We start from the raw sequence: 25018 nt of genomic DNA, 5'->3' as shown, positions 1-25018 counted from the left end.
ACTGCAGGCAAGGCTCAGAGGGCCCAGGTGATGCCACCCTGCGCAGATGGTCCTGGTGCTCTTCCTCACAGGGCAGGTGGTTCTGATGGGCTCTGTGAGGGGTGAGGAAAGGCCCAGCCCAGGTGGTCAAAGTTGTGGCAAGTGGAGATGGCAGTGCTTTGCTGTCTGAATGTTCTCGTGTTTGCCACTGGGTCAGCCTCATGTCACTTTCCCTTTCTCAGCTCTCTTGTGTTTTGTAAAAAGCAAAGCCCACTGCAGAAATGGGAATGGAATGAATGGATCTCTGGCTTTCAGTACTGATAAATCTCAATACTGAAGAAATATTGGGTTTCCTACATTGTCATTGAAGCTCCTCTTGTGACTTGCTGTTCTCTGCACTTGGCGGCTGCTCCATCACTATTCCGATTTGGGTCAGCTGTGGAATGGCAAATGAGAGGGATTAGCTTAGGAAAAAATCCAAGAAGGCAATGTGGAGTATATACCACATTGAACATTGGTTTCAGTTTGGGATCTCTCCCCCTACCCCACAACTCGGGAAGCATTTGGCTGAACTCATAGTCTTTATCCCCAGTTGAGAGACAGCCATAGTACATGTAATCAGTATGTGGGAGCAGTCTTGGAGGAGGGCAAACAAACTGACCTCTGAACAAGGCGGGAGTACTGTTGGTTGGTGGTGCTGATGCTCCTGGATGAAGTTCAGCCTAATTTGGATGGGGTCTCTCCCCCTTCTATTGGATGCACAAGAGGCTGCAAAAGCCAGGAGTGCCTTTTTTCCCACTCCACCTGGTTCTCCAGCTAGGCTGTTCCCTGGGCAAATCAGATCTAGCCTTGCTCATTTCCAGTTTGGATTACTACAGTCTGATTTACCTGGAGCTGCCCTTGAAGATAGTCCAGAACCTTCCAGCTGGTTCAGACTGCTGCAGCCAGAGTTCTGTTATATTATGCCAGTTTTATGCGAGTTTCATTGGCTACCAATTTATTTCCAAGCTCAGTACGAGTCCTTGGCCTTTAAAGTCCTAAATGGGACCAGCATATCTCTGGAAGCACCTCCTCCACGTATGAGCCTGCTTGAGATCTTCTTCCAGTTTCTGAGACCCTTGTCATTGTACCCCAACCAACAGATGTGTAGCGTTGGCATCTAAATTATGGAATAATCTCTAACGAGAGGTTCATCTGCCCCCCGCCATCAGCATGCACTTCAAACTGTTTTACTCCAGATGGCGTTTTTATTAGGGCCTCCAGATGAAATGTGTGTTATCGCTGCTGCCTGCTGGGGTCTGTTATGGTTGCTTGTTGTTGTTGTGTTTAGATTGTATTTTACCTTATTTTCTGGCTGTATCTTTTTAACTTTGTTCACCACCATGAAGAGCATACAATGGTGGGATATAAATGTTGAAATAAATAATAAAATACTTGTTCAGCTTCATCCCTCACTACCCTTGCTCTGGCTTTCCCATTGTGTCTTCCTCTGTCAAAATTTAGATTTTTAAGGTCTTTGGGACATTTTTTTTAAAGTGTCTGTTTATTTGTTTATTCATTACATTTCTAACCCGTCCAGTAATCAGTGTTCTCTGGGTGGACCACCAACAGTTTTAAATGCTATAGAAACAGTTAAGAAATGTAAAATACAATACAAATATTTAAAAAGATGCAATACAATACAATGCAAAACAACAAATAGCAGAGAAATCGATAAAACAGCCGTAAAAATCTAGAACTAGGTCTCTACAGTATTGCATACACTGACACTATATAAAAAGAACCACTTGGAGGCTGTGATAGTCTTGTGTGTGATTTGCCAGGTTGCTGCCAATTTTGAGTCATATTATAGCTTGGATATTTCCAAAAATGCACTGGTTGTTTTTATTTAGAGGGAATGGTGTTCTATGATTTACGTCTTCTAGCCCAAGAATCAAAGACCAGCACTATCTTCTTTCATAAATAAAAGGAAGTGTTAATGTGCCAGGCATCAGAAGTCATAAGTAACATGGTTCGGGTATCCCTCACAATGACTCCTTCCATTAAACAGCTGGTTGTACAGAATTGAGATCCCTGCTCTGGACCTGCTCCCGAAAGCCACATCTAAACTAATCCTACCTTTTGTCCCCTTTCTGTTGTTTTGTTAGTGGCTTCTGTGCCTGCCCATTGTGTGATGGGGTGATAGCATGATTTGTGTCATCACATTCTGAAGTTCCTGAGTGTGAGAATGAGTACGTGGTTGGGGGTATCAATAGAGCTGATGAAGATTACTCCATACACTGTATTGCACACGGAACTTGGATTCTAAAAATCCATCTGTGTTCTTTGGAATGGAAGCTGGGTTATGGAAAGATGATAGATAGATAGATAGATAGATAGATAGATAGATAGATAGATAGATAATGGGAAGTTGATAGACAGACAGACAGACAGACAGACAGATATTTGAAAAAAATGCAGGAAGTGTTTCCTATATATAACCTCTTGCTGTTCAGCGAGTAGGAATCTCTGTATATTACATGACTTTCTGGCCTATCTTTAGTCACTCTCCCCTTTGCACTCAGTCACAAAAGCTCACACTCGGACTCCTAGTATTATCCCTCCCTAACCCATACCTCTTCTTTCCCCCACCATAGATTTTGCCATGAAAAAAGCATGTCCAAGTAAGACTCAGTTCACAGTATTGTATATGAGTTGTCTAACCCTAGCTAAAACAAGTAAATCTGCACAATTGTCTATAATTTTTGGCAAATAATTTTGAGAATTTGGATTTTTCAATGTAAAATACAAACTGTTTTTTGTGTCTTTGTGTTTTGCTTCTTAAGCTGCACACACATTATCCCCCGCCCCCATCCCATTTCAGTTCTTGCTTTCAAGAGTCACTGCGGGCTGTTGTGGTAAATTTGAACCAGAGGGACTCTGGTTCAAATCGCACTCTGCCATGAAGCTGATTGGGTCACCTTAGGCCAATCATTATCTCCTTGCCTAGCCTGCTTTGCAGAACAGTTGTGAGAATAAAGGGGAGAAATGATGCACATTTTGAAAGCCAATCTAAACAGTCCTGAGTGCTGAGAACCTTCTGGTGGGATCTAGAGGTTATCTTGAAAGTGAGGCAAGGTTAGTGTAGCAGGAAAGGGGGAGCAAAGAAAAGACCAGAATCAGCCTCCTGAGAAAAAGTCAGCTGAGCATCTGGTGTTGCTTTAAGTATAGAGCGGGGAGTTGGACTAATTGATCAACTGGGAACCAACAACCTCTGCGATGCTAAAACAACACTCTGAAGCAAAATTGGAGGATGGGGAAAAGCGAGGCACTCTTTGGTGAAGCTGGCTTTTACAGTAGGTAAATATGGCAATATGCTGAATTATGCTTTAGCGGGGAATTATACCTGAACGTTGAGTAGTACTTCTGCAAACCTGTGTACCGTTTCTGGGTTTTAACATCTTGTTCAGGAGGAACAGATTAAAGCTCTTATTTGGAATACATAGTACATTCGTTTTAAATGGGAAGAAATGTGCAATATTTATTCTAAAGAACCTAAGAAACCTAGGAAACTTCATGTTGTTCCCCAAGGCATTGTTTGTTCAGGGCTTTTAGTACATCTGGTAGACTGCAATTTGTTGATGTTTGATCAGAAGTGTATACAGTCTAGATTCTAGAATTTGACACAGAAAAACCACAGAGAGAGACGGGAGTAAACAGGGGAAAGTATGTGATTATTTCAGTTAGTCTTAGTTTTAGTAGGCAGGGGCAGGGAAACTGTGCCCCTTCAGATTTTGTTACTCTGCCTCCCATCGGTCCCAACCAGCATGGACAATGATTAGGGATTATGGAGACTGTAGTCCACCAACATCTGGAAGGCCACCGGTTCGCCACACTTGCAGTAGATCATGGAAACAGTTTGTCTTTGACTCTAGGGAGCTGCCATTCTCCTGCTTTGTTCTTCAAAGCAATGTGGAAAAAGTCAACACGAGTTTACCCGAAAATATCTGTATTGAAGGGGAGGTTACCAAGGTATCGAATACAAATGTATCAAATACATTGTCCTATTACTTGCAGGAAGAAATTTTGAGGAAGAGAAAACTCCCAGTTGTAAGCTCAGTAGTCAAAGTGAAACGGTTCAGTAATGATGGGGAAGAGGAAGAGGAGGAGGAAGATTATGGTCTGCGGCTGGGAGGCATTTCCAGCAGTGTCTCTGTGCCTGCAAAACCTGAAAGAAGGTACCCAAAAAGATTTTTTTTTTAAATCATCATTTTGGAATTTATAGTGTGACTTCTACAAAAGGCCAAAGAAAGTGAGCATTAAAATGGATACCCTGTGTTCCTGGAGAGGAATGGACACTAAAGTGGTAAATTAGGAATGTAAGACCACTTCCATGTACAGATGTGCTCACAATGTCTCTGGATATTAGGCCCTATTGCAAGATCAATATATGTCATAGACCTTACCCAGGAAAATACATCAAAAGTGTTATTTTGGTTGCCATAACATTACTTGATTATTTAATGCCTGTTTAACCCATGACTTTTACAAATGACAGATGTAATTTAATGCATGACTTTTATAAGTTTTTAATGTTAGGACTTTTACATCCTAACTGGGAAACTATGGTTAATGGTTTCCAAACACGCCAGAATATGAAGCCATGGTTTAAAATTGGCTTCGAAATCCTGGCTTGTTGGGAAGCCATTTGAAGGTGCCCTGTATGGGTGCACGAAGCCAGGATTTGGTTGCCATTATGTTTGCACAAAAGGGAATGATATCAGAGATAGAGATGTAAAATTTCCGGAAATTTTGAGGACATGAAAAAAGACACTTTGTTTCCGGGGAGCTCAGAAAAATGGGAGATTTGGGAAAAATTGAAAAATAAGCAATGCTTATTTTTTTTAGTGCTCTTTACAGATCTAAAGTCACTTTGTTACTTTAAGACAGCCTTCCCCAACCTGGTGCCCTCCAAATACTTGGGACTTCAGCTCCCATCAGCCTCAGGCATCATGGCCAATGATCAGGAATGTTGGACACTGTAGTCCAGAACATCCAGAGGGCACCAGGTTGGGGAGGGCTGCTTTAGGAACATAAAGCAGCCTTTCTGTTCCTAAGTTATTTTATGTATAACTTGGTTTGCTCATAAAATTATCATTATATTTTAAAACTTTTAAAAGGAAACTCAATTAGTACATTTGCAATTATTGTCTGAATAGATCAGAGCTGCATTAAATGACTGTTACTGCACCAGAAACACAGGACTCTATAGAACAAACCCCAAACTGTCAGGAATGCACATTTACTGTCAAGTATGCACAATGGTGACTCTACTCACATGTTGGGAAGCTGAACATAAATTTATTATTTATTTAATGTCTATCAGTAACATATACTTTTGATCAATAATTTTAATAAGGAAGGAAAGAACTAACTAGGGCTGTGCACAGACCCCCCGATCCAACTCGGAGGCCGCTTCGGGGCCCAATTCAGCTCGGGTTGATTCGGGGTGCCTGACTTTCTTCGGCCTACAAAGCCGAAGTGGGATTCAGACATCTGAATCCCATTTCGTCCCACCAGCATGCCACCCAGCCTCCTTACCTGGGTCCTTGTTCAGGCGGGGGGGTGCCACTGCCAGGGGAGCCACTGCTGCCTCTGGTGCTGCCTGGGGACATGTACCAGCAGCTGTCTTGTTCTGGAATGGGAGAGCCATTTTTAAAATGGGAAAAAAAATGGGAAAAAATATTCCCCCCCATATTTTTCCGTGTTTTTTTTTTCTGGGCCTTCACATCTCTAGTCAGAGAGGCTTGTAGAGGGTCAGGAATCCAACCATAGCAGTTTGTGCTGTCTCTAGAGCAGAGGCCAGGTTTTTGAAGTTGCTTGGTGTATAGCAGTGGCGAACAGTATATGCTAGACTCATTATGCATGGCTGTTCTCCATGTGTAGATGAATGCAAGAATCTCCATGGGACTCGGAGATTTGTGGTTCACAGAATATTACAGAATAGGGGGTGAGTGGTAACTGATGAGAGGATAACAGTCCTGAAAGTCGTATTAGTGCATCTTTATGGATTTCAGCCAGCCTTTTGAAAATGGAACATTGCAGTGCTCCACACTTGTATATGTATGGACTAAAAAGACAAACATCTACAATCTCCACTTAATTTCCTTGCTTGTATCTTTGTGTTTCATCCTTCCAGACCTTCATTGCCACCTTCCAAACAGGCCAATAAGAATTTAATATTGAAAGCCATTTCTGAAGCTCAGGAATCAGTTACAAAGACAACTAATTATGCTACAGGTAAATTATTTTGGTTTGGCAGAGATGCATGATTTTTAAGCCCCAAGTTAATCTTTGTGGTTGGAGAAAAAAGGGAAACCTAAATTATAACTTATCAAGAAGTTCAGTGTTATGTTCTCTGGCTTGAATGGCGGTGATGGTTTTCTATCCAACTACACTTGTTAATTTAGCAAAGTTAGGATGTTCGTGTTATTTGTCAGTTACTGCTGTTGTGAATGGTCACTGTGCATACAGTCTTGCATGCATTTCAGCTTTAACATAGGACAGCACTTTGTACATTTGATAGTCTTTAGTCCATGAAAGCTTATGCCATAATAAAATGGGTTAGTTTTTAAGGTACTAGAAGATTATTTGATTTGACAAATACCAGTCCCGTGGATTTGTTTTTATTGCAATATCACAAGCATAAGTTTGCTGCTAAATTGGCACCAAACTAAGTAGGGCAGAAGTTCTATTTTTATGGAAAATCTCCCACAGCCCCTTTTAGCCCTTTTTTTAGGGCATATCAGTACCACAGACTAACAGCACAATCCTGTATGTCAGCCTCTAGTTGGTTTAACAGACACATTCTTTTCTCCAGGGAATCCTGGAAGCCATAGTTCTATGAAGCAGCTAGAAATCTCCAACATAGAATTTTCAGCACCCTCACCAAACTACAGTTCCCATTATTCTTTGGGGGAAACCATAATGATTAAACTAGTATAAATCTGATATAAGTTGATATGCAGATCTGTCCTTAAGTCTTTAAAATATGTATATATTTTGTTTCTTGGATATTCCACCTCTTCTAGCCAACAGTTCTCAAAAGTTGTTTGTCATTCTTTAAACTGTATCACAATAGTAAAAGCAGCGCATAAAATAGTACACTGAAACTGTGCATTAATGTTCCTGTGTTGTAACCATACAGAGAATCAGAGTCCCATCATAAGGTTCTGGGTCTGGCAGGGTCTTCAGTGGTCATGACCCAAATAAGCAAGGACTGTGGGAAGGACTGGCAAAACCTCCTTGCCCCGGAGGCTGTTACTGGGGGTGTTCAGACAATCAGCAGGGGAAACAACGCAGCGTTGGTTGTTTTCCCTGAGCCTGCTGGTCGCGCGACCAGGATTATTTTAATTACCTGCCCCGTGTCATGGGTTGCCATGTCGTCTGAACCCGGCGCAGCTCAGCCATGGTGTCTTTTCACGCACCCTGCAACCCCTACTGCAATCCATGGGTTGTAGGGTGGGCGAGAAGTAACCACGGCTGCTCCACATGTCAGGTTTGGCTGACACAGCATCCTGTGACATGGCATGGGTAATTAGGGCACATGTGTGGGGCGGGGGAAATAACCAACTCTGTGTTGTTTCTTCCGCTGATTGTCCGAACCTGGTCACTGTGTTAGCAGTGGGTCTGAAGCCGGCCCGGATGCAAGGCTCAGTACAGCGGGATGGGTGATAGTGTCTCTATTTACATTGGTACTACCGCCAGCTGGCCAGCACAGCACAGTGGCTCAGAAGATGTCAGGGAGACAAATTTCTTCCAAACCAACATATATAAATGAGAGCAGAAGTTTATGAACACCATGGAAGACAAAAGAGCAAGTTAGTAGAGAGAGACAAGAGTCAACAGTTAAGCAGAAATTTGGCCTAGCTTCTTTAATTTCAGTCCTCTGTAGGGTGTTTTATTCTTTGCGTTCTAGCGTGTTTCGCATTTTTAAATGATAGGATGTGTTTTTCCTACTTACGTTTAAAACAACCCATTCTGAGAAGGTAGCACAGTCTGGGATTAGTAGTGAACAGTAGGAAGGAGCAGGAATTCAGATTTTGGTTTCTGGGCAAACCCACAAAGTTGAGGGAATCTGGACCCGAGTTCCTCAGAAACTGAACAGCTGCCCCACAGCTTTTGTTCCTTTAGGAAGAAGCTGAAAAAACAATGCGTGTTCAACTTCCTTCAGTTCTCTGTGTTGGCATTATGAGGATATTACTGCAAGCAGGAGACAATGGGCAGTATCCAGTGCTGGCAGTGCAGCAGCTCTAAACATGTAGCGCATGGGGAAACAACCTCTGGCGCAACTGGAAACTGGCGTTTACCAGTGCAAACCAGGAAACTAGCCCAAACGAACAGTTGCGGAACAGGGCAAATCAACAGAGCTCCCTCCCGCGAGCTCGGCTGACTCGTCCAGTTCCGGAAGTGGTCGTTTTGGCTAGTCTCTGGTTGCACTAGCCAGTGCTACCTTTCCATTGCGCTAGTGGACATTTGTGCTGGCGCAGCAGCAGCACTGTGTACTGCCCAGTGTGGCCACTATAGCAGCGCAATCCTAAACATGTTTTCTCAGAAGTTGGTCCCATTGAATCTGGTGGAGCTCACTTCCTACGAAATGTGCTTTGGATGGCACTGTTGGCCAGACGTTACATCTCCAGCCTTTTAAATGAAAATCCAGGATGTCACTATGAAAGCCAAGCTGCCCGTGGTGAAGAACTGCCGCTCTTTTGACCCATTTTGGCAGGATTTTTGGAGCCTCAATTACTTTTGTGCTAAAGCGTCAGTGGTCTTTTGCTGATTGCATAACATACTTGATGGTTTGTTTTGGTTTATGGAAAGTCCCGCCGAAGCAGACAGTTCCTGTGGCTCCCAGAACTCGGACCTCCCATGAGGAAGCCCTCCTGGAAGTGATTCATGGACAGAGCCAACCGTCCAGAGTGAATTCCCATATTCAAGAAGAAGAACCAAGGGAACAAACATTAGGGAGAGTTTCAGGTAATGCTGTATATGCTGCTCTTCTCCCAAGAAGAGAGTAATCATGTTCTCCCTGGAAGCTTGGGCCAGAGTGATTAACCTGCTGTTTGGCAGGCATGGGAAATTTTGTAGTGGAACTTTTTCTGATGTAACCTATTGAGGAGGAATCTCAGTCCTGCAAGACTCTCGGATTCTTGAATATTCCTCTTCCACCCTTCATCATGAGAAAGTAAACACTGATCCATCTTGGACTGTATTGCTTTGAATGCGCTGTCTCTCGTGTGTGCGCTCCCCCCCCCCCCCAGAAGGAATGGGAGATTTCCATCATGGAGTCAAGAAGATATACTCTTTAATTTAGATATGCTCTTTAATTGTGTTTTAATATATTTGTTGCTTCAGTCAAGTTTTATTTATCTCTGATTGCAAGCTGCCTTGAACACCATTTTCTTAGTAGAAAGGTGCGATACTAAATAAATAAATACCCCTAAAAAACTAGGGAGTTGCCATGTTGATTTCAGTGTAGAAATCTAAGAACATAAGAAAAGCCCTCCTGGATCTGATCCAAGTCCCAACTCGTCCAGCATCCTTTTTCTCAAAGTTGCCAGCCAGCTGCTTCCAGGAAGCCTACCAGGAGAGCTTGAAGGCAATGCCCCCCCCCCGCACCCCACAACTGGTGTTCAGTGGCAAATGTTCCCTCTGAAGTTGGAGGTGCCAGTTAGCCATCAGGGCTAATAGCCACTGATTTGGCCTGTCCTCTGTGAATTTGTCTAATTCCTTTTTCAAACTATCTAAGGGTACAATCGTATGCATGTTTAGATAGAAGAAAGTCCTACAACTCCCAGCATTCCCCAGCCAGCATGCTGAGTGAGCTAAAACTATCTAGCCCAATGAAGAAAGCAAGGAGGCAGTTTGGAAGCTGAAAGTCCACTTCTAGTCTCCTGCTAGGCAGAATCCACGAACAACGTATCAGCCATAGAGGCTGAAATCTACCAGCATTGCGCTCATCATAAGAATAAGCCGATGCTGATTGTATTCCATGCCTTAAATTCCGTGCCTTGCGGAAACAAAAACACTTGTTAAGACTAGAATTGAGGGAAGTCACTGTACACTTGACCCCTGACTCAAAATGAATAGGTAGCAAAGGTCTTTTTCATTCCATATTTATTTTAGGAACCCAGCAAAGGCAGCTCTTTTCCCGTCTCCAGATTGAGCCAGGCATTGAAGAGGCATTGCAAAAGACCCAAGGTTCGCTGTGGTTATTGTTTTATTTAAGTGCTAAACTTATTTATTAAACTTATTAATAAAACTTAAATTCTTTCTGAAACTCCTCCAGTATCTCATTCTAGCCCTCCAGGATTCCATAGGAGGCCACACCCCCTTCCCACGGCCACATCCCTGTTCCCCCAACCACCGACCGTTTGGTGGTTTCCTGGCTTTTGTGCAGTCGTGTGTGTCTCCAGCTGCACAATTTCTAAAATGTTGAAGTGCCTCTCCTAGTTACTGGTAGGAAAAGCTTGAAGCAAAAATATGCTGGTGTTTTTGGTCCTGCCCCTTTTGCCTTTGGCTCCAGCCATCACTGGAATGCAGCCACCAGGAAAGAACTTGTCCAAAATGGAATTTGGCCTGTTGGCTGCAAGAGATTCTGCAGCCCTGCTTTAATGGTCTGCTGGGCTTTCTGAGGCCAGAAGAGAGTGTGCAAGTCACATGTTGTTAAGATTGCACCTGCTAGTGCAATGCCATCTTTGCTTCAGTGACTCAACAGCTCAGTCCGTGCCTCAGGGAAAAGCTTGCCACGTCAATGCTCACCCAGGCAGACTCTGTGGCTATGCTTATCCCCATTAAATAGCTTCACACTTTCTCCTGGGGGGCGCGGGGTGGGCGGCGGAGGGTGCATCAGAGTGACTTTAATGCTTCTGCCATTTCCTCTGGCTTAGATTATTATGACTTGGAATCAGTGGTTCACACAGACACCAGATCATTTATCCTGAAGAAGCCCAAGCTGTCTGAGGAGATCATGGGGCCCCAGAACCTGGAAGCGGGGAACAGGACCACGGAGGCCTCGCAGGCTCTTTCAGGACGGCTGATACAGACAAGGTAAAAAGTGATTCTTTGAAGTTCAATAAGGGTTAACAAGTTTGGGTTAGCTTACCACGTTGCTAACCAATCTCTTGGAGACTGGGCACAAGTAGACAATACGAGAGTAGGGAGTTTCGGTCTTGAGTTGCATCATAGGGAAGCATCGGCTCCTCTGTGAATTGGGCCTCTCAGCTTTGAAGTTGCCACTTTGAAGTTGAAGGCCTCTCCTTTAGAGGAGAGAGTCGTGGTGAGTTGCTCCTGTTGCACTTCACTGACTTGTTTCACCCACCCTCAAATGGCTCATTAAGCTCCAAAGTTACTTACAGACTGCTAGCGTGTTGCAAGAAATGAACTAACTGGATGGACCAAAGGCTCCTTTGAGCCCAAAGGACCCGCCCAGAGAAGCAGCTGAGGGCAGGTGGGTGGCCTTAAGTGCAATCCAGTGATTTTCAGTCATTCCTGACGCAGAGATGCAGGATCACTTGCCCTCAGAGGGGGCTGGCTGGCTGGCAGTCTGCACAAGGCACAGTGCTTGCAGTCAGGAGACCTGCTCTGAAAAGTGGCTCACACAGGTGCCTCTCTGTCCACAATCTAAAATCAAGCATTTATTTTATTCTGTATTGTATTTCTATACCACTTTTCTGGGACCAAACAAGGCGGTTTACAAGAAGTTCAAAACACAGCAAGAGAAAAAGATAAAACACAAAACCATTTGAGGGCTGAGAGTCAAGTGTCCCTTCTATTTTAACTCAGGGGCGGGCGGGAGGGGAGTGGAGTGGATCTCAGCTATCAGAGGTTTGAGGGGAACGTGATTAGGCCTCTGAAGCGCTTTAGAGATCTTCATAAAGGCAGATCCAATCAATAAAAACTTTCTGCTGGTGGTCATGAATTGTGTGTAATTCGCGCTGTATCGCTGGCACCGCTGTTTCAGTAGCTTTGACATTTCTTCTGTGTTCCCCTCTCTTGTAGAGAGCAGCTTGTGCAGCCAGAGAAGCCTGCTAGTCCCAAGTTCATAGTCACTTTGGACGGAGTCCCCAGCCCCCCAGGGTACTTGTCTGATCAAGAGGAAGAGGAGCTGAGCATTATGGAAGGAGTAAGGCCACTTCCCCCCAAGGCAACAGCCAGCAAAGGATTGAGAAACCTTCGTGCACAACAGATGCACATTATATCCAGACAGCTGGAGAGCACTGATGGTAACATCCCCATCCTCAGCGGATACGCTCCTTTTGTTAGTGTGATTGCAGTGCGTCTTTGTTTTCATGGCTTTCTTTGGGCCACTCAAACTAAACAAGTAGCAGGAATGCAGTGGCTGAACCACAGGCCAAATTGTCATGATGGCGCTTTCTAACAGACCTCTTAGGAAGAACACATGACCTTTGACCCATCAGCTCTGTCTGACTGTAATTGGCAAGCAGCAGAGTCCCAGATGGATGCACCGTCCTTAGCTGTATGGTGACATGTATATTTTCTGCATGTTAGATCAGTGGCTTTCAAACTGGGTTCCAGGGAGGCCTGTGGTTTCTTGGGAGCTTATTAGGGGTTGGAGCAGCAACATCTAATGCAGTGGTGCACAACTTTTTTGGCCTCGAAAGTCACATGTGGTGGGGGCCAAATGTGGTGGGGGCCAAATGTGGGCTGCGAGTTGCGCAATCCTGATCAAAGGCATGGGGAGTGGACAGTTAGCATTATCTCCCCTACCACCACCTTTTAGTCATCACTGCTGCTGGGAAGAGTCAGGAACTGCAGACTTTCCAGTTGCCCAAAGGGGGGTGCTCCAATCTCAGGATGAACTCATGGGCAGGTAGGCGTGGAAAGAGGCTGTTTCCTCATGTCACACGCATAAGCTTAAAGAGCAACAGTATGGTATCTTTTTCCATCACCACTGCATTTTAAAAAAATTTTTACATTTACTGAGTGTTAGTTTAGATATTTTATTATAAGCTGCCTTGGAGGCCTGTTGTCAAGCCAAAAGGTGGGGTATGAATATTTTAAATAAATAAAGGAAATAAAACCCATCACTTCGCTCACAGCCCCTGCTTTGCATGCAGAAGGACCCGAGTTCCATCCCTGGCATCTCCAGGTACCACTAGAAAAGCTCCTGCCTGAAACCCTGGAGAGTTGCTGCCAGACAGTGGGTCAGCTTGCATGATCAAAATAAACCACCATAGCTTATTTAAGCAAGTCACTGATTTAAGTAAGCCATGGTGGCTTATTTAAATTGCAGCACATGTGAGGCACGATTTCCCTGTCATTTCCCAGGTGTAGCTTGTCATGTCGCCTGAACCCAGTTGGCTTGGCTTGTTGGCGGGGGAAGCAACCCTCCAATGACCCATGGGCCGGTGTAGGGTTATTGGAGGGGTGTTCCCCCCCTCCAACAGGCCATGCCACTCAGGTTTGGATGATGTAACAAGCCATATCCAGGTGGTGATTATGGAAATCGTGCCCAGCACGCATGGTGATTTAAATCGGCCACTGTGGCTTGTTTTGATTATGTGAACCAGGTCACTGTCGACAGAACTAGGCTAGATGGACTAATAGTCTGGCTCCATTTAAGACAGCTCTGTTCCATATTTTGATACCTGTGTCTTCAGGCAGGAGATTCAGATGGGTTTGAATTTTTGATAGCCTGGCAATCAAAAATGGCTGCCATGTAGTTCAACATTTTGACAGGTTATCATTTCCACTGGAAGGAAAATCTGATGAGGTGGGTTTTAGTTGCTGCACCCTCCCCTACCATAAGGCAGGTTGAGGTGGCCACCTGTAGTAGCAGTTTTGGGGCTTTATAAAAGCAGGGCAAAGGGTCAGTTATTTAAAAGGTGTGTGTGTGTGTGTGTGTGTGTGTAAGGTGGGGGCACCAGTTTGAATTTCTGCTTCAGGTGCCAAAATGTCTTCAGCCAGCCTTGGATTGTTAGTTTTGATGCTGTTTGGGCAGTAAGGACATTTGTGATAAAAACAGTGCTTCCAGTCCATGTGACACTATCTACAATTATGCAAAATGGAACCTTTATGTGAGTTATTACAGCTCTTCCACATGTTATTCCCTCTGTTCTCGTTTAGAATCGGGGAAGCTGATATATGCCAGTGTATTCTAAATTGTCCATTGTTTCAGTGTGTGTAAATAATCTTTATGGTGTCACCTAACTTGGATATCATAACCTGGCTATCTAAAACTGCCTCTTTGATTTCTCTCCACAGTGGAGATGGAGGATGTGAGTATGCTGCAGAAAGCGGAGAAAGTACCCGAGCGCTGCAAGTACTGGCCTGCCTGCAAAAACGGAGACGAATGTGCCTTCCATCATCCCACACTGCCCTGCAAGTCAGTTTCTCGATGCAGCTTGATTTCATTTGCCCTCCTTGTCTTCACACGCAGCAGTAACAGTAATTGTGACTGCGTGCAAGAGGTGGTAGCCCCACCCTCAGCCTCTGTCTTGTCTCCCTGCCACAGAATATGGCTAAGGCCACGGCCACTGGCTTAAACGGCAAAAGTGGATTGGACAAACGTGTGGAGGAGGATAGGTCATTGACTGTCAGCCATGAGAGCTGCATGGAGCCTCCATGCTCAGATGTGGTTTATTTTTGAATACCAGGCTGCTGCCTTTTATGCCCTGCTTGTGGGCTTTGCAGAGGCATTTAAGCGGCCATTGTGGAAAACAGGATGCTAGACTAGATGGTCATTTGGTCTGATCCAGCAGGGCTCCTCTTATTTCTCATTGCACAAGAAGCAACTGGGAGCATGTTGGCAAAAGAGATGGATCTGTTCATGGCTCCCGGCTCTGCATCCTGACAGCTGTGGGATTGAACGCCGCAGTGTAATGCCGGCAAACTAGCTGTAGCGTAGGCAAGGCTTTGTGTACCACATGCTAAAGCACACCACTGTTAAAATTCTGCACCTCAGTCATTAAATTCCATGCCAAGAGAAGCTGTATCCTGTGACCTGCATACATCATCCAAATTGAGCATATTTGCCTGATTTCTGTTACTTTGCATCTTTTTATTCTGCAGCTTTTACTGCCATGCAAAGTTGATTCTGGTTTTGCTAGTGATGGGCAGGAGCAAAGAGCTATACCAGGCTCTTGAAAGGAGAGACTCCTCCCACATGTGAGTTCCCTGCATTGTGGGGAGAATTCAGGCAGGAAGCTGGCCATCTCGCAGCCACGTTTATTGGAACTCTGGATATGACAATAATTATTTCTGTGGCACTGCCAGTGTTTATGGAGCTTTTCAGATCAACATAAGCAAAAAAGAAAGGCTCCTGACCAAGGTGCTTAGAATCCAAATTTCAGTAGTAGAGGAGTCGCAGAGGAAGGGAGCAGAGGGGGTGGTGACAAGGGCTCAGGGCATGGACATGTTCAGCTATAATTGCATATATTTAAGCTTGATTTTGGTTTGGGTGAGGACTAGGGGCTAAACCAAAGGAGCCTATTGTGTTAAAGCAATTGTGTCCTTGTATCCCAAAGTATTCTGAACAGTGCAGTGAAAATATATGTGGAGAACATCAGCTGTAGAGGTAAATCGTTCAATTTTTCCCTGTACTGAGACAGAGGAAAAAGAGAGGAAATACAAGTAATGCTATAGTGCTTTGAGGTTTATATCAGCAAGATTTTAGGGAAGAGCTGAACAGCAGCTCCCTCTGTTCCACAAGCCATTGCAACTTCATATTCCTTGCTGCTGCTCCTTCCACCAATGTTATGTTAACACTGTTACAAATGGTCTAGTTCCCCAGTCCTTTCTCACAGTATTTAATTCACTTGTGCAAATCCACCAAGTAGAGAATGAAAAAGAATCACTGCAGAGGGATAAATGTGTAGTTTGTCGATCTGATGACTGGTATTTCTCATGGCTGGAGACCGAAAGAGCAATGAAGGAAAGCTCTGTCCTGAGTGAAGACAGGGAACTGACTGGAAAGGAAGAGCCAGGATGGAGGGACTAGTCAAAAAAATTGGTCATGTGATCCCTGCCTTGCCCTGGGAGGGGAGGGTATAACACCTGTAGATGCCTCCTGCTCAAGCAGAGAAAAATCAGATTAGCCAGAGGTCTGAAAATTAATTCCGTTGTTCCTTGGTCAGTTTACGTATTGGGAAGGACTCTGCGCACGCTCAGTGACAACACTGAGAGCTTGAATGACTCCAGAGGCTTCAGGGACCTATTTTGGTGCTTTTTGTGCCCATTTTGGAGTTTGGGGGTTTAAATAGGGGGTGGGGGAGCAACTAGCCCATTGACTTCATATGGCTGCTACAGGCTTGTGAACGTCTGTCCATTCATCGTTTGAATATGGAAAGCCTTTGAAGCCAGTGGTTTTTTTTAGAATCAGAGCTATGGTTTTGTCTTGCTTTAGAATTCTAGCTTGAGAATCCGAATGTCTTGATTTATGTTGAACTGTACTGAATACTGTAACAGATTACAGGCATTATTTTGCAGGTGGGTGCAGTCTAGTAAGTTTACTCAGCAGGAATAATGTTAGTTTTCCCTCTGCATTTCAGAGTCTTTCCTAATTGCAAATTTGCTGACAAGTGCTTGTTCATCCATCCAAACTGTAAATATGATGCCAAGTGCGTCAAGCCAGACTGCCCATACACTCACGCCAGTCGACGAACCCCACTTCCGCCTCCTAAACCAGGTAAAGATTTCTTACTGTTCCAGGATTGATGTGAGCTTGCTAGAGAAGTATGTGCGAGTGACAGCAGAAACCAAAGGCAGGTAGACTATTATAACTACTAGTCAGGATAACGATGTGGAACTGCCAGGTTCAGAGGCAGTTTGCCTGAATACCAGTTGCTTCCTGGAGGCATCTGACTGGCCACAGTGGGAAATGGGATATGGACTTTGATCTAGCAGGGCTCTTCTTACACTACTCCAGCCAGTTCTCAGCTAAGCTTCGCTTTGGTGGGGCAGGTCATTGAGAGGGGTGTTGACACATGTAGATAACCTGTCACTCCTGGGTGGCTGCAATCATTGTTGAAAACACAACAGTGTGGTACAAGCACTAGATGATTCTTGCCATTACCCAACAGTAAAAGACATGCATGACAACAAATGCATGTACTATACAAGCCACAACCCCAAAAGTATGCAGTGCTCTTCTGAACTCCCCAAGAAGCATAAGACAAAATATACCAGCCAACAACTCAACCAGCCAGTACACAACAGTGCAAAATGTACAGGGGAAAGTCATTGCAGCTGCTGGTAGCTGTGTACATTGCAAATTGTATTTCTTGTGCTTTGTGATGTTCAGGTTGCAACAATACAGGATGCTAAGCTGGCAGGTTTTTGTTCAATGTGTGCAAGTTAAAAGTGACTGTCTGCTTGTTTTCTAGCATGACAGGGCAGAGCAGTTTTCTGGACCCAACCATGTCCCTTGGTGACCAAGAACTGACAACAGCTGGGGGGGGGGGGGATGGGACAGGAAGGTTCTCCTCTTTCTCCATTTGCTAAGACTGTGATGGGGCCAGTGTCATTAACTAGGTGCTTCCATGTCCTCTTTGGAGGACCCAAGGCTCCCATATCTGTGTTTTCCTTATCCCATTTCTTTTCATCTTGAAGCACTGCATGGCTTTGAGCCATTCTTACATTTCACATGCCCTGAAATTTGACAAGAAGCTGCAGTTTGAGCAAACCTTTAGAAGTGCTTATGTGTTTCAATTAACTGCTGTATCTTTCTAGAGCAAACAGAACTTCAGTTTTGAATGACTACATTTATTACATTTATAGTCTGCCTTTTTTACATTATGGAGTAAGCAGTAGTGTGCATAACGTTCTCCCACTGTCTCCCACTCAGGCACTGACTGATCCAAACCTTCTGAGCTACAGCAAGGGTTGCTGCCTCACGTGCCTATGATTTCCCTCAGTTGAATGTTAGGAATTGCATCAGCCAGGAGTCGAAATCACATAGATGTTGGCAATACATGCAGTTATTTAACTACACATTCACTTTTGTGCTTGGTATTTATTTATTCCCCCTCTCCATCAATTGCTTTCACAGCTCCACCTCCAGTACCACCAGCATCTTCTACCAGCCAGCTTTGCCGATTTTTCCCAGCTTGTAAGAAAATGGAATGCCCTTTCTATCATCCCAAAGTAAGGACCTTATTTTAATTTCTTCCGCAGGGGGATCTTGAAAAGTTGGGCTGAAGTCTAAACATCTGATGCTGGCTCCTAAAAATCTTGTTCTGGTCCCAAGGAATGAAAATTTAATAATTGCTATTAATATTTCCTGTCTCCAAGAGTATCTTGTATCGCGTTTGAAGACTTTCTACAAACAATGCATGCATTAATCTGGAAGGGAAGGGAGGAGAGAGCTAGATATGGAAGGATGCAGAGAAAAATAAGCAGTTGGTGGTACAAGAGAGGGAGGGAGGGATTGTTCACACAAGAGGGAGACACAGCCATGTGGTGTGCCTGGGACATATGAATAGTGTGCACATAAGAAAGAGTTAGAAAAGACAAAAAAGAAAAGGTGGGGGCCTTGGGGAAAAAGAGAGAGATGGCTGTGATACTGAGAGCTGCATCAAGAACGGGACTGAGATGAGACAGGAAAGAGTCTCCTGATTAGGTATGTAGGATCAGGGGATGATTGCATGACATTCAGGACATCCCAAGATAGTTGTCTGCATTTATTTTGAGGAAAACTGTCAAATGTTAATTTATTAAGAACTAACCTGGACTGCAAGGAGGTCAAATCAGTCCATCCTAAAGGAAATCAACCCTGAGTGCTCATTGGAAGGACAGATACTGAAGCTCAAATATTTTGGCCACCTAATGCGAAGAGAAAACTCTCTGGAAAAGACCCTGATGCTGGGAAAGACTGAAGGCAAAAGGAGAAGGGGATGGCAGAGGATGAGATGGCTAGATAGCATCACCGATGGAATGAATATGAACCTGAGCACACTCCGGGAGAGTGCTCAGGACAGGAAGACCTGGCGTGCTATGGTCCATGGGGTCACAAAGAGTCGGACACGACTGAACGACTGAACAACAACAACAACAAAACTAACCTGCTTATCTTATATGGAAATATAATTTAAAAGATAAACACAGGCAGGTTGTAACTTGGATACATCTGTAACAAAAACAGGTCAAGAGAGTTGAAGAATTGTCAGTTGGTAAACCAAGAGCTCATATAATGATTGCCAGAATTGTTACTCTCAAATCTTATTTATCAATTACTTTAAATTCTAGGGCTTCAGGCAGGGTTCAGTCATCTTGTATTCTGTTTTTATATTGTGGAGTGTCGTTTCCTGTAAGATTTCCTATACTTTCAAGTTCAGCATTTCGGTATTTCCAATCTCACCATCCTGTATTGAACTCTAGGATCTGTCTCCCATATGCATCATCAAGTGATGATTTGCATGTGTGAATGGGCCACTGATGACACTACAGATAGGACTATCATATCACCTCAAATTTAAGGTTCAGTTCACACATTCCTCTGTCAATAATCAAATGTCAAGAAATTGAGTGATATACATGTATTTTTGAACTGGCCGTAGGAATTAAATTTAAACAACCACAGAAGCAGAAGCTTTCCAACCTGTGTTTGGATGACTGAAATTATGTATTTGAAAGATGCCATTAAAAGCATTCCATACTTTTAAGAGAAATATGCAAGTAATATGTAGCACATGGACTAAGCAGGCTAAACTGAACTCCCTTGCAATAGCCTTTTCTGAACCCCTTACTTTATCTTCTTAGCATTGTAGGTTTAATACCCAGTGTACCAGAGTAGACTGCACATTCTACCACCCTGCTGTTTCTGTACCACCACGTCATGCCTTGAAATGGACTCGAACCCAAACTAGGTAATTGATTTCTCTGTTGAATCACACATACTAATCAAACATGAAAATGCACAGTCAAGAACTCAGCTATTTGAGAAAAAATAAAAGAAAATAAGAGCAGTGCTTTATTGCATGCTGAAAACTTGTTATATGTCACTGTTGTTGTACCTGATTTTGAAGTATTTGGGGTTTGGTGATTTTTAGGGCACGACGATGATGATCACATCACCTTTAGAGGAAGGCAATCTTTGATCATTTTTCTCTCTTTTTTTCTAGTGAATAATTCACATAATCCATTAATTTTCACCATTGTACTATGATGGATATTCGTTGATGGAACAAGGTGCAGTAAACGTCGTCACATATGCCAGGCCTCGAATATATATTGTTTCTTAAATGAAGTTGATTGCATACTTGAAATATGTCATTTTCAAACTTGTATATTTAATATCTGGTTTTACATATTTTTTACTGTAAAAAACGTCTGTAGGGAAGAGGGTTCTGCTTTAACCTTAATTAAAATCTCAAGGCGGGTTTTATCCTGCTCACATTGGGCTGCTGTCTTTTTCCCCTTTGCTTGCAGTTTTACAGTGTTTATGGTGGACCGTTCATTTCAAGACTAGAAGAGGTTTTGTTAAGTATTACAAAGAAATTATTTTGCCGTGGGAAATAGCTCTTAAGTAATATGGAATGTCTCATATGCGCTTTTATGAAAATATCCTTCAGTATGGGCCTTCCTCCTTTTCTAGAGATTTCTCCTTTATTTCTTTAAAGAAAAGATAAAGTAAAGAAATGTAACCAGTTTACCGACGACTTAAGTATGTGATTCTGATGGGTCTGGGCCTGGTCACTGCCAGAATGAGCGGCCAGCTGGGAACCCTGTGTATGCAAGATATAAATGGAATATAAATGGGTGAATGACTGATTGAATTATACTGTTTTTGAGATTAGGCTGGTGCAGATGTATAGCTGCAGTTACAAGATCAGCAGCCAGCACTCTATGCACACAGATCATTCTACCCTGGAGGATGGACCATTCTCCCACCTAAGTCAAAATGAATACATAAAGGGGTATGTCAGTCAGTACATGTGTAAATGTGTTTCCCATTTAACCAGGATTTGAGACCAGAATTTGAAGTTGGGCATTAAACTCTGATTAAGACACAGTCCGGTTAACCTTAAGTACTGACATCAGCCACGATAAGGTGGTGAAGGGGAATTTGTACCAGGACAGGTAGGAACTGCAGGGAGAGAGCATACAATCCTACAGGCCACTCTCAATCTCCTAACTACAGTTTAGAGAGAGACCCATGTTGCATCTGTAGCAGTGTTAAATGCAGTCATCTGGATGGTCAGTTTCAGGGATGACAGAGTGTAGCAAGCCCCATTGTAAATTCCTCCATTGAAATATCGGCTTGCTTTGAAGCATTTGACTGGAGAAAGAACTCTTATCACACTATAAGACCATAGGTAGATCTTGTAATCTAACTGAGAGAAATTAGTTTTCTTTTGGGCTTCTTAGGATATAATATAAAAGATTAAGCAGAACATGAATGACATTTTTATTAAATCTTTTGTATCTTTTGGGGAACTACATTTTCACAAAAATATACAAAAGATAATATTCTGTACAAATATTTACATTAGATATCAGAAAACAGCTCCACATTTTAAACTTAGATTTCAGAAATATAGTCTTGAAGCCTGAAATTTAACACTTGAGGAAATTATGTTGATTTTTTTTAAGGTTGCAGATAATGTACTTAAATTCCAGTTCGTATCAGCTATTTTTTTTAATAAAAAAAATAATAACTTATGCAAAAAAAAAACCCCTCTGGCTTAACTGATAAACTTTTAAAATAACAAACTATAGGATTGTTTGATCACAGGGATTAGCTCTTTATGATGAAATCCCAAAAGGGAATACACAACCTTTATTACAGTATCAAATTAACATACACCTTTGGGTTAGTTTGATGTAAGATATATATTTTTGGTTAAAGCAAAGATTGTCTGACAAACACTTCAGAGTGAAATGTAGTGGACCTAGAAAAGAATGGTTACTGTTGTAAACTGAGTGAAATATACTAAAACAGACAGATTGCAGGACATAACAAAAATATTTTTAAAATTAGGAACAGTGACAAAAATGTGGTTTTTCCAGTCAGTGAAAGCTGTTTTTGATTAATTCAAAAATACTTCAAGGGTATTTGAAAATATGCAAATAATTTTTTCTAGCTGTGACAGTCTTTTTCTATACGTTACTGTGGGACTGCTTTCAAACAGCAGGGAGTTATTCCTATTTCACTGAATAATAACTGGCTGTTTTGCTGAGCTCTCAGACTGAGAAGTCTGCATTCTCACAGCCGTCACTGGTTTTCACAGTAGTCAGGCAACGTTGAGCCCTTTCAGCAGCACACTTAAGCAGCCCACTTTACGTTGCCAACTCAGATTAGGCCGGTATGCATCACTGCATTAATTAACTGTCAAGGTACAAGACAAGGGTACATTCATACCGTACCTACTACCACCACCACCCTAACCCCCAAATCTGGACTCATACAAACCAAGCCAAACAAAATCCTCAAATATATTAACTGCATTCCCAAGGCCTCTTAGTCTGATCCAAAATATATATCTATATATGGAAGCAAGTCCTGTTGATTTCAGTGCTACTCACTTCAAAGTAAGTGGCACAGGGGATATCAAGGGGGATATCAAGTAAGGATTGGATCCAGGATCTACCCTTTCCTCTGCCTGATTTTTGAGGAACCCCCCTCCCACCACACCACAGCTCACACCATTCAGTAGGGTCTCCTGCCTCTGTGTAGCATTTTCAGAGGGTTGGAGGGGCTGCTGTAGGAAGGAGAGAGCAGGGAAGTCCAATTCAGTCAGTACCATTGATCCAGCGTAAATCTGGATCCAACTCTAAGTGGACATATTTAGAGTAAGTGTAGGAGTATGCAAGTGTTTCAATTTCACCAGCAGAATGGAAAGGGTAGCTACTTCAGCCACTTGTTACCTTCCTTAGCCACTTGTAATCCACCCCATTAAGGATGCAGAATTTTCCTATGTTGTAATGAAAAAGTTTTTCAGATGCGTGTAACTTTATATCAGTCTTGTATACATCATTAAGTAAGTTGTTAAAACTGTTTTCCCCATTAATTTAATACACACACACAGCAGACAACCAATTCATGCTATCAAAAGGTAACAGCAGTTCCATCGTAAGATCATATGGACTACAGTATTGCCCTAAGTGATTAATCTTGAGTCACATTTACATGAAAATGCATCTTTTTTGCAAATAAATCTGCTTTTCCAACTCAAAGTTCTCTAGTCAAGAATTCACTTAATTAGTAGCTATTATGAAGCTTTGAATTTAAGCAGCCAGTTGTTCTATTTAAATTACCACAGCTGCTCCAAGCCCCAAAAGCACAACATCATAATGGAATACTTGCAATAAAATGAAAAACATACTTAATGTCAAGAGCATTGATAGCACCAAGATTTTTCAAAAACAGGGAAACACAAAGTGATGGAGTCTGTGCAAAATTTCATGCATTTGGGTTTTTGGTTAAAAAAATAGTTTACAGGATTCTCAGAATATTCACCGACCTTCATGGCCATAGCAGGATACATTCTGGAATCTTGGAACTAATACTCATGTTTCACCAGAAAGATGAATTTACACTCAACGTATTTTGATACAAACAGAAAGCCTTTCTGAAACAAGCATTTATACTGGGTAAAATAATTGGGTTCCACATCAGACACCTTTTTTTGAGCAGTCTTAATAATGGAATCACTTATTTGTAATTGTCAGTATATTTTGTTTTCATTTTTGAAAAAAAAAATAGACTAAAGGCTGGTCCTCTAAAATTACTTTACTCAAAAGAATCTATGAAGAATGGTACTTCTAGAATGACCATTTTTTATTAAAGATGAAACTGAAATATGTCCCCAGTTCACAATAGCTTGCAAATGCAGTGAAATCAAGGTGTTCTCAGGGTCAATGGTTATCCAACAGCAATAATTCTTAGGAGTATGAGGTAGGCCTCTCCAAGGGGGCATAAGTGGTTTCCAGGGCATTTGCAATATCTGGATGGGAGGCTGGTTGAGAAGGGACAGTTTATCTGTGCAATACAGAAGGTTGTGGTGCTTCATAGCCTGTACTGTTTGTTAAGTTGGTGATCTCTTTCTGGCAAAGTTTTGTTTCTCTCCTGGAGCCCCTTAAATCATTTGGCTCCCTACACACTTCCCTTCCTACATGGCTTTTCTGCTCCCATGTTTGTTAAGAACTACATGTTCACACATCAATAACAAGTCAGCATGGCCAGGTGACCCATCTGTCTTTAGCACTACTTACAAGGAGGCTCACAACTGTATTCTTAATGTTAGGAAGTTGGCATGATACCCAACAGAATGGTGGAAAACAAACTCTCAGAGGTTTTCTCTCTCTTTCAGTTTGGAACAATAATAGACTGCAGTTGCTCTTGGGAGAAAAGATGAGTCTAAGGGCAGCTTTTGCCTGTCTTTTTTTTAAATAAAAGAACAGCAGCCATTATAGGATCTGCAGCTCCCACATTCTTTATAAGCTAAATTTTGAATCTTGACTATAGTGTGTTTTGTATGATGTATCTAAGGCATTAGGACCATTCAGACAGTTCCAGCAATCTAGCTATGTGCCAGTCTTCATGCTGTGAAAATAACTTACTGGAATTTATCAGTGGAATTGTCTGTAGAAGAGCCCACCTAACCTGCTCAAGGAGATTGTTTCATTTATATGTATGGCAAGTTGGTATCCTAAAATGCTTATTTATCCTAAAATGCTAGAACTAGTTAATTCTTTTCCTCTTCTCCGATATCAAATAGACTAGGAGATGAAAGGGTGAGTATGTGACCAGGGTGAGGGAAGTCAATATGAGAGTATCATTGTAGTCACAGTGTATATAGACCAGAAATTACTGCATACTCGCATGCTGTAACTAAGACCACGTATTACAAAGCCATAAATTAACATAGTGACATTCAGTATCTGTACAATGCAGTTTTGAATAAGTTAATTTTATACTTGTCTAGTATGAAACAAGTTATTTGGTTCTAATATTTGCTTTTACGTAAATATAGAACCCTCATCCATACATGTATTTTGTGATTTTTAAAAAAATGCCTGTTTGAAAAAGGGACATGCA

At 42.6% G+C, this 25018-nt stretch overlaps 1 protein-coding gene across 1 annotated transcript in view; it reads left to right on the top strand.

Annotated features, from left to right (window-relative positions):
* The window catches only part of ZC3H14 (zinc finger CCCH-type containing 14), a 36890-nt gene extending 13220 nt beyond the window's left edge, over positions 1-23670 (top strand). The window contains exons 7-17 of the mRNA XM_084841158.1: positions 4036-4196; positions 6158-6258; positions 8839-8994; positions 10144-10218; positions 10908-11067; positions 12019-12242; positions 14245-14365; positions 16530-16666; positions 18029-18123; positions 19738-19844; positions 20100-23670. Of these exons, the coding sequence (XP_084697284.1) occupies positions 4036-4196; positions 6158-6258; positions 8839-8994; positions 10144-10218; positions 10908-11067; positions 12019-12242; positions 14245-14365; positions 16530-16666; positions 18029-18123; positions 19738-19844; positions 20100-20106 (1344 nt within the window). The 3' untranslated portion in view covers positions 20107-23670. The remainder of the gene's footprint in view (positions 1-4035; positions 4197-6157; positions 6259-8838; positions 8995-10143; positions 10219-10907; positions 11068-12018; positions 12243-14244; positions 14366-16529; positions 16667-18028; positions 18124-19737; positions 19845-20099) is intronic.
* The last annotated feature ends 1348 nt before the right edge of the window (positions 23671-25018 follow it).

Source organism: Heloderma suspectum, chromosome 1 (assembly GCF_057233095.1).
Source record: "Heloderma suspectum isolate Gila_16-S chromosome 1, 16-S_ref, whole genome shotgun sequence".
In the NCBI taxonomy this organism is placed as follows: Eukaryota; Metazoa; Chordata; class Lepidosauria; order Squamata; family Helodermatidae; genus Heloderma; species Heloderma suspectum.
This window is presented reverse-complemented; position numbering and strand designations above follow the sequence as displayed.